The 10,735-nt window shown below is 31.2% G+C and overlaps 1 protein-coding gene across 1 annotated transcript; it reads right to left on the bottom strand.

The window, feature by feature from the left end:
- Positions 1-6,021: 6,021 nt before the first annotated feature.
- Positions 6,022-7,895, bottom strand: INS49_005562 (uncharacterized protein; the record flags this gene model as incomplete). The annotated part of the gene is made up of 2 exons (XM_043166341.1): positions 6,022-7,745; positions 7,811-7,895. 2 exons carry the CDS (start codon positions 7,893-7,895, stop codon positions 6,022-6,024), a joined length of 1,809 nt encoding a protein of 602 aa, XP_043017121.1.
- Between the last annotated feature and the right edge of the window lie 2,840 nt (positions 7,896-10,735).

The following is a 10,735-nucleotide window of genomic DNA, read 5'->3' as shown; positions in this document are numbered from 1 at the left end:
TAAAGGGCTTTAATATTATTAATTTAAAAGGATATATTAATATTAACTCCTGCTATATTTAAATTTCCATGGAAATGAAAAATTATAGCTGCTTAGTAAAGGCTAGGGTACTTGCCGCGTAATATATTATTATACTACCTAAATTAGCTATTTATTTCTCCATTAAATATTGCTTGCATACTAATAACGTTTAAAACTTAGTATTTACTCTTGCATTAACTTAATTTAGTGCTTATGCTCTTTTCATAAATATTTATCTAGCTTACATAGTTATTAAGAATAAAATGAATAAGCCTATTATTATATTTAATAGAATATTTATAGGATACCTATGTTCTTTAAACCTGCAATGCTAAATTTATGCCATTAATAAAGATAACGAGGCTATATTTATAGCCTTTTATAAATCCTTAAATTCCCAGCATTTAAAAATAATGCCATTAAATAACTTTTAAATGCATATCTTAATAAGCATTAATATATTTTTTAACTTAAACCTTATTAATTAAGATAAGCTCTTAAGTTTCCTTAATAAAAATATAAATATCTTTAAAGATAAAGGTTGGGCCAAAGCTTTATAAGATAAATAACTTAAGGTTTGCCTTAAGCAAAACTAGCAAGATATAATTTTAAAAAAGTATAAAGTTTACCTTATAACCTTAAAGAATGCTAAGGTTATTAATAAAACTTTAAATAAATTGCAAGCTACTAAAAAAATTAAATAAATAATTTAATCCATTCCCTTTTCTTTCTCTATATTTATTATTTAGCAAACTATGCTAAATAATACTTAGAAAGATTACATAGTAATTAATATTTAAGGATTAAATCGCATATTAATTCTTAATGCATACCCTATGAAAAGCCAGGATTAAATTCTCTTAAAGATTATAAATATAAAATACATTACGGTTCTCAATGCCACTACTTTCTTTTATTAATGGCAAATCTATCCCAAATCTTAATAAATATTCATTATTACAATAGCTTGCAAACAATTTACATTTAACTACGCTATTATAGGATATCACAACAGCCCAGCCTATATATAATAATAAATGGATTAGCTCCTTAAAGATATACCCGCTAAAGTATATATTAATAATATAATTATTGCCATAAACGGCTCCTTGCAAAACCATATTAATAATATTTATCTGGTTTTCAACTAACTGCAATAAAAGAACATTTCAATAGGCTTAAAAAAATCCTATTTCATAGCACCAACAGCTATTATGCTTAGCCATTATATTAACTCTTTCAACCTCTTTATAACCAAAGAATGCTTAAAGGCTATTAAAGCCTTGGAATTTCCCCGTTTATTAAAGGATTTAAAATATTTTATTAGCCTTACGGGCTATATAAAATATAATATCTCACGTTTTATAATAAAGATTAAGCCTTTTAAATAATAAAAGATAAATCTTTATTAACTAAATACTTTAATAAAGCCAAAGGGTAAAATAACTTAAGAGAATTAAATAAAATAAATTATATTCACCCTACCTAGCAATGCAAAGAAAGCTGCCTTTAACACCATAAAATAAAACCTAACCAAGTTTACATCCATTATACACTTTAATTTAAAAAGGCATTTATTTATTAATTTCAATATATCTGCATTTAAAATTAAAATGCAAGTTTATTATATAGCAAACTTAGCTATAAGGAAACTTATAAAAGATAGCCATATCATTACATACCTACCATAAACTTTAGTTAAAATAATTACATACCTTAGCTGCACTTTATCCTTTGCAAAACGCTGATATTAAGCTATAAAAATGAAACTTCTTGGCTATATATAGGTACTTAAAAAATATTAATACTAAATTAACGTTACTAAGTACCGTCTTATAATTTACATAAACTACTTAGCAATCCTTGCCCTTTTTAAATAACTTAATATTGTTAACTTTACCGCAGCCTTAATAAATAATAAGAAATTAATCTATACCCTTAAATATATTAGCGCCTTTAAAATTAATTTATTATATAAACTAGGAAGAGAAAATGTTATATTGAATGCATTATTACATATACCGTTATTAAATATATCGCTATTAACTAAAGATAGTAAACTAAATATTTTCTTAAATAATTAAAATGAATATTAATTATTTTTCTTGGAAATATGCTTAATAGCCCTTATAATACCTTTAAAACTAAATTTGCAAAATAGAAATATATATATTAAAATATTTCTTAACTTTTGCAAGCGCTTCCAAGATAGCTATTAAATAAACCCTTAATAAGCAAGAATTTTAAATATAATACGGTGAAATAATGCTTTTTATAAAAATAAAGCCATCCTTTTATTTAAAATCCGCTTTAGCTTTATTTAAAAAATATTAAATAAAAATAAAACTCTTTATCTTTATATTCCTTAATTATATATAATTAAAATCTTGAAACTTGCTTATATAGGTAGCTATTATAATTATGCCCAACTTAACGAATTCCTCTAGCCCTTTTATATTAAAAGACTGCATTTCAAGCTATATAAATTTACCCGCCGCTACCTTAATTGCTAAGTTTTTAATATTAAAAGATATAAAGCCTATGAAAGCTTATAATTACTGCTTAGCTTACTATATTCATATTACTGAATTATAATAAACTTTATTCTTAAACTTCCCTTAATAAAAGGCTATAATTATATTCTCTTAATAATCTGTAAATTCTTAAAGAACTTATTATTAGTGCCTAGAAAATTAACATAAAAAGCTATGGAATGGGCCTCTTCTTTGCTATAATACTTACTTTAAAGTAATTAGGGCTATTTAAAAGTTATCCTCTTAAACCAAAACCCTAAATTCCTATTAAGCATTTAGTTATTAATATAGAAACTATTTAAAATAAAGCTGCTTTATATAACTATATATTATTTATAAATCAATGGCTAATTAAAAAGGATAGTATAAACCATTAAATCCGCACTTCATTACTTTATCCATAGCCTTAACAATCCGCGAAAATAATTAAATACTTTACCATGGATATAATTTAAATATTGCAATAGCAAATCCTAAGCAACTAAGACTTCTTTAAATAAAATTATTAAAGGCTTTACCTTAAATAATATCTTAAACATTATTATAAACTAAGTACTTTATTAACTGCCAAACCTTCCTTAAAATTATATCCATATATATAATGCCTTAGCATTTATAATAATAATAATAAAAGCATACTTTAATAAATAACATCTTGCATAATTCTTTAAAGTTAAAGCATAGGTATTACTTTAATTATATAAAGAATATAAAATTCCATAAAATGTTAGCTGCAAATATGAATCACAATATGCAAGCTCTTTTAAAATTACGGAAAGGATTAGCCGTTCTATATATTAACTTAACTTTCTGCGCGCATAAAAGTTAAAGCATAATATTATTTCTATCAACCACCTTAAGCCATATTCTTTAAATCTATTTAATTAAAACATACCTTAAATTAAACCCATTTAAATTAAAGATTATGCAAAGCGCATAATTAACTAATAACACTTAAAATTAAAAAATATAAAATATCTTATTAAATACGTTAAACTAAGACCTAAATTCTAAGAATGAATAACCTTGCTGCAATTAAGACTTAATATATAATCACTGCTTAATAAATTTATCTATAAACAATTATTTATTATAAACTTAATATAATAATTACCATTAATAACTATTATTAATAATTACCATAATAACTTACAATAACATTTACCTAAAAACTTTAAATAAAAAAATGGAATAAATATAATACTACTTAAAGCATAATTTTAATTTTCTTTTAAAAACTATAAACTTCTTCCTCCCTTTTATTTTTTTATTTATTTTTATTTAATAGAAAATATACTTAAGATAGCCTTGCAATTTAAGCCTATTGCTAATAGTAATGACGGAAGGAGATAAGAGCAAAAAGTTATTTAAAAATGAACTTAAACGGCATAAATTTAAAGCAAAGCGCTAAGCCGCAAATCTTTTTTAAAATCCAAAGCTTTGGATTAAAAATATTAATAACATTACACGCTAAGATGACTAAGTTGGCTTAATAACTATTGCAAAAAACTTACATACTATATTATAAATAATTCTTAATTCTAATAGGGTTAAAATTAATAAACTTAATAAGGCTATAAATCTCCTTACCCTTATCCACTTAATGCAAAAGTAGAAATATAATAAAAAGCTCTTGCGATTCATTAAAAGATATAAAAAGAAGAAATATAAGTAATGAATATATATTTATAATAAATTATAGAACATTACTAACAGAAAATTTAATTAATATCTTTTTTATATAAATGTAAAAATAAATTAATTAATTAAAAAAGCCTTAACTTTATTATATTCTTTGCAATACTTATTTAATATAGTGGATTATAATACTTCTTCTTTTTAGGCTAAATTTTAATTTAAATTTAAAGAATTCTTAAATAAAAGTAATTTTAATAAAAATGCCAAAGCTATTAAATCCATATATAATAAAATTAAAGAAAATCTACTTAAAAAACCACCTCCCCTTAATAATTGCTCCTTTAATAATGATTCCAATATCTTTATTATATTATCTTAAATTAAAGAATATAATTTATTAAAGAAAACTAATTAAAAAAAATTTAATATAACGCTTATGGTAAGTTTATAATGCAACTTAAAGAAGATAAAGTTTAATATATCTTTGCAACCTATTATATTTTCCACTAATAATATAACGACCCATTAATTCATGCTACCTTCCTTGCCTATGATGAAACATACCAATACCCATTTATATTCCCTATTAATAGCGCCCCTGTCTTTAATAAAATAGCAAAAGTATAAGTAATATAAAATGAAAAACGTTAAGTTTGCCGCTAAAATTAATAAATAGCAAGCCTAAATTATAAAATTATAGTTAAAAAACATTAAATTAAATATTTAGCGGAACTTACTTTAAATGCAACTTAACCTTAACATTATATATATTATTAGCTTAAAAGATTAGTTAATTAAGAAGGATAAATAAATTAATACCTTAAAAGGTAGCCATCATACCCTATTTACCAAAATGATTATAAATGAATTTAATGCCTTCCTTACCATTTAAGATATTATAAATATTATTATTAAATTACTTAATAATAGATGTACTTTTAAGTTGGAACTTTTCATGAATAACTTTAGATTAAGTGGAAATATGAAAGCAGTTAACTATAAGAAATATAATGGATTATAAAATAAACCCTAAAATAACTTTAATACTTTAAAGAATGGAAACGGAGATTATAAGGAAGATGGAGATAATTTAGGCTTAATACTTTACCCGGAAAACGGAACATAGGATAATTAATTTATTAAACGCACCTTTTGGAATTGTTTATTAGTTATAAGGGCGCTGCTATTTTTTAAAGGGGGTAGATTATAAGGAAGGAGCATTGCATAGACCCCTTATGGGCATTAATAGGTAGTCCTCGGCCCCTCGGCCCTTTAGCATAAACTTAGACAGAACCACAACCAGAAACCGAATACAACCCTCTTATTGCAGAACCCCTTGACAAATAACCTGTGATGCGACTCCGGGGCAAGCTAACGAACTCCCGTTAGACATCACGCCATCCTCATTGGGCATGGCATGGCGAGCTCATCCGGGCAGCGAACATTCAAACGTGCTGGGTGACGTCGGAACTAACGCAGACCATTCAGGCCACAGAGCTTTGCTGCCAGTCATTGATGACTGAGCGAGTGGAACTGCTACGTTCGAGCCTGGCTGACGTCGAAAGCATCACACACCAGGTTTTATTGTTTCAATGGTATACAGCATCGTACCCAGTCTCCCTCGGCACATTTCGAATACCATATATGTACTTGGTAGACTATTCTATGTCTATGCACAGCCCAGTCATCCAAGTTTGTCTTGTTCGACCTGGGATGCACACAGTCAGTGCTTGACCTGTGTCCAGCACCCTGTCGGCATAAGAGAACATAATGAACCTCTCCTTGCATTAGGGAGCTAGGACAAGGGACTCGACATTCGACAACGCCCCTAGCTGCGGGACAGGATCTTGTCTAGCACGGCCGCCAGTTTGCCCTCGCAGTCCTCGACCACCTTTTGGCTTCTCCACGCAACGAACCGGTCCGGCCGCACCAGGACGCACCCAGAGTCCTCCACGCCCCTCCTCTCATACCACTCGCGATACACGTCCTGCCAGTCAAGGCCGAACCCGATCCTGTGCGTGTTGATCGGAATCCCTGTCTTCTGCGAGATCTTGCGGGCCGCCTCTTCCCAGCCCTCTCCCCCGTACCCCGTCAGCAGACAGAACGCCCCCTTTCCGGCCAGGTCGTGTGTCGAGATGGCCCTCCTCCTCACCGGCGTGTCCAGCCAGGCATGCGGTAGCCGAGTGCCCGGGTACGTCGACACATGTGGATCCGCGATCCGATCGAAACCCTCCGGCACGGCTCGCGGCCCCGGCTCGTCGTCGAGATACACGGCCGACGACTCGTACCATTGGTTCATGCACAGCCCGAGGCTCTTGCCCTCCCCCATCTTCTTCTCAAGGGCATCGTGAAGTCGCCGGCGCTGGGCCTCTCCCTCCGGCGAAGCCTCAGTCAGGATGCCGTGGGCCCGCTTGCGCTCCTCCGGTGTCTCGGCCACCATGCCGAGTGCCGCCCACACATCTATGTGCGTGAGCAGGCATTGGTTGGCCTCCCTGACCAGCTGCGCGCCCACGGGCTGCCGCTCTGTGTTGTACGTCTTGAGGAGCTCCGGCCCGGCGAGACCCTTGGCGACGAATGCGGCCTTCCAGCCCAGGTTGTACCCATCCTGCACGCAAGTGTTGCTTCCGAGGCCATACGCGGGTGGGTGTCGGTGTGCCACATCGCCCAGCAGGAACGCGTTGTCCTCAGGGATATAGTCTTCTGCCACTGTCTCCCTGACAACCCACGGGTCAAGCCGGTGGATCTTGACCTCTATGTCCTTGGTCAGTGGGTTGTCGTCCAGGCCGACTTTTTCGCGCACCCACGAGATGAGCTCTGGGTCTTCTGGGCTGATGCCCTTGAACGGGTCCTGGTCGGATGTGATGCCCGGAAAGATGGTGACTATCATCCACTCGTGGAAGGGGCGGATCATCCGCATGATGGGCCCATTGCCGAACCGTGAGTTGGCGGCTGGGTTGATGATGGTGTGCAGCTGCGCCTGTTTCCCCTCCATCAGGTGGGACAGGTCAGCCCTGAACAAGATGTTGCAGGCGATCCCCTGTGAAGGCGCCGCTGCGAGCCTGGCATTCGTAGACGTCGCGACCTGGCTGCGGCCCCCGTCGGCGCCGAATAGGAACTTGGTCCGGATGCGATAAGTGTCGTTGCGGATGAGGTCCTTCACGGTGCAAACCCACTCTCCGGTCGCAGAGTCCTTCTCTGCAGAGACGAGCTGCGTCGAGAAGCGGACTGGGAACCCGTGGTGCGAGGCATGCTTGACCAGGATCGGATCGAGGTATGTCTGCGGGAGGTCGACCCACCTGGACGGCGTGTATTTCTTCACGTTCATCGCGTTTTCGGGGACGCCCTCCCAGTGCTCCACCTTCCCCAGCTCCTCGCCTAGGAGACTGCGGGCGTATCGAAACGCTCCGATCATCTCAGGCGGCAGAGACAGCCTCATGGCGTCGTCTTCCACCGAGATATCACGTAGGCACTCCAGCGTAAACGGGTTGACGAGGTGAGCTCTGGGCGTGTCTGCCGTGCCAGAAGCACCAGCAATCATCAGTCCCTTCAAGCCTGTGCGTGACGTTAGCAGCTAATATCCGGCTGGGGAGCTTTCCTGGGACTTAGGCTATACACACCATTCTGCCCGAGGAAACTTGCAAGAGCTGCTCCTGCTGGACCTGCGCCCACCACGAGGAATTCTGTCTTCACTTCAGATGACATGGTGGCAGAGCTTTGATGGAAGTGTGGCTGTGTAATTCGGGAGCAGTTGGCTACCTTTAATCTGGGGGTTGTATCTGGCAGGAGGGAGAGGACTCGAATGGTGAGCAGATATCACGACGACGCTGGGCTTTTTATATCCTTTTCTCTTCCGCCCCCAACAGCTGTTTGTTCCACGACGCCGTCCCTGATCCACAAATAACTTTTGAGGGAACCCTATAATTTGTTCCTTCGCGCGAGTGCCCCGACAGCCCAGACACCCGCCGTTGAGCTGGTCCATCGAGAAATGGTGTCCTGGAATCTTGCACTTCTGTTCCCTTCCGACCAGGCCGACCCGCGCGGGACACTCCACTGTGGGCAAGCTCCGCGGCTCGTGCAGATCCGCTGCAGTGGAAGCCCTGCCGTGGGGGCCGGGGGCCCGGACCGTGTAGCATCGGCGAGCACCCGAAAGCGACCGTGGCCAACGTTGCTTTTTGTAAGCATGCTCGTCCGAGACAAAAAAACGCGCACTTGCATTACGTCACACCCATTAAAACACCCTCCTCCTCATTCCAACCCCCTTAACTTTAACACCCTTTAATATTCCAACATATTATCTTCTTATAATAATAATTATATATAATAATAAAAAAAATTAATTAATATAATATAATATAATATATTAATATTTTATAAGGATAATATTTTTAAAATAATATTTTTTTATAATTTAAATTTAAGAAAATTAATAATTAAAAAGTATTATAAAAAACATTTAAATTATTATACTTAAAATTATAATTATTATAAATTAGCTTTAAATAATTATTAAAAAGTATTTAAAAGAAATTATAAATTATAATATTTAAAAATAATTAAAGCTTTAAAAAAACTTTAAATTATTATTTATATATATATATAAAGAATTTTTTTAATGCTTAAAAAAGCTTATATTAAGTTTATTTTAAAGGATTTTTAAGCTTTTAAAGCTTAAGTTAAGATTTAAGTTTATAATATAATGCTTTTTAATAAATATTAAAATAACTTTTAATTTTAAATAAAAAATTTATAAATATTTATTTATAAAAATATAATATATAAAAATTAATTTTATTATATATTTTAATTTTATATTATTAATATTAATATATTTTATAATTTTATATTATATTATATTATATATATTATATTATAATATATATTAATTATAATATATATTTTTTATATATTTAATTTATTATTATTATTTATTTATTAAAATAATTATAAATAAAATAAAAATATATATATATAATATAATATATATATATATATATATATATATATATATATATATATATAATTTAAAAATATAAACGTTTAAATTAATTTTATTAATAATAATAATATATATTTTATATATAAATTATTATAATTAACTTATAATTAAATAAAAAAAAGTTATAACTTTATTATAACTTACTTTTTATATTATAATTAAATTAATTATATACTTTATTTATTTATTATTAATTATATAAAAGTTAAATTAATATTAATTAATGCTTATTTAATAAATATAAATTATTTTTTAAAAACTTATTTATTTATAATAATTTTATTTAAAAACTTTATATTAATAATAATATTATAAGTTATTAAAAAGCTTAATTAAGTATTAAAAATTAATTTATAATAATAATATTGTGGGAATAATATGTATGGGCATTATGTGTAGCGTGCTTATATAATAGGTGCGCTGCAAGCAATGCATAGATTTGGAGGTGCAAGGTTTAAACTAGTTTTATTAATAGTAGCTGCCAGCCAGTGCTAGCTAGCTGCTAGCTGGTGGTTATATACCTTGCATATAAACCATTATAGCTAGCTTATAGTTAAATAAGGAAAGGTTATAGCTTTGTTATAACTTACTCTTTATATTATAATTAAATTAATTATATACTTTATTTATTTATTATTAATTATATAAAAGCTAAATTAATATTAATTAATAATTGCTTATAATAATCATAAATAATTAAGTTTTTTAAAAGTTATTTATAAATATTTATAAGTAACGTAACTTATAATTTTAAGAAAGCTATTTATAAGCATTTATAAGTATAAAACCCTTATAAAAAAGCTATTTATAAATATTTATAAGTATAAAAAAATAACCTTTAACCCCTTTAATAAACATGCTTAAAAACAATATATTAAAAAAAAAAGCCTTTCTTATAATACCCTTAATTCCTTGCAATCTTCCTAAGCAAACATAATTATATATTATTAAAAACCCTCTTTTCAAGCTGTTTATAAGCATTTATAAAACTTTAAGTTAATTAATAAAGCTATTTATAAGAATTTATAAGCGCATAGTAAACGAAAATTATTTATAATTAATATATAGCCTTAAGAAGCTAAAAAGCCCTTTTTATAATACCCTTAAAAGCCCTTTATAAGGCACCCTTAATTATTAATACCCTTGCTTATAACTATTATAAGAAGCCTTTACTTAACACCCTTAAAAAGCCCTTACTTAGCACCTTTAAAAAGCCCTTGCTTATAATTAATATTTTTAAAAAGCCCTTATTTATAATTAATGCTCTTTAAGGCACTTATATAATACCCTTAAGGCTTATAACCCTTTAAAAACCCCTTAAGCACTTAATAAAACATAAAGCGTTTAAATACTTTAAAGTATTAATAAATAATATTTCTTTTAAGCAATTTATATATTTAATTAACATGTTTAATTAAATACTTTAAAGTATTAATTAATAAAAATAAGTAATTAATGCAATTATCTTATTTATTTAATTAACTTAAAATCATTAAAAGAAATAGTTAAGATTTATTATATATTTAATTATATAAATAACTTAATT

Source organism: Diaporthe citri (assembly GCF_014595645.1).
Source record: "Diaporthe citri strain NFHF-8-4 chromosome Unknown scaffold_18, whole genome shotgun sequence".
Taxonomy (NCBI): Eukaryota; Fungi; Ascomycota; class Sordariomycetes; order Diaporthales; family Diaporthaceae; genus Diaporthe; species Diaporthe citri.
The sequence above is the reverse complement of the archived record's forward strand: the minus strand, read 5'-3'. Positions and strand labels throughout refer to the sequence as shown.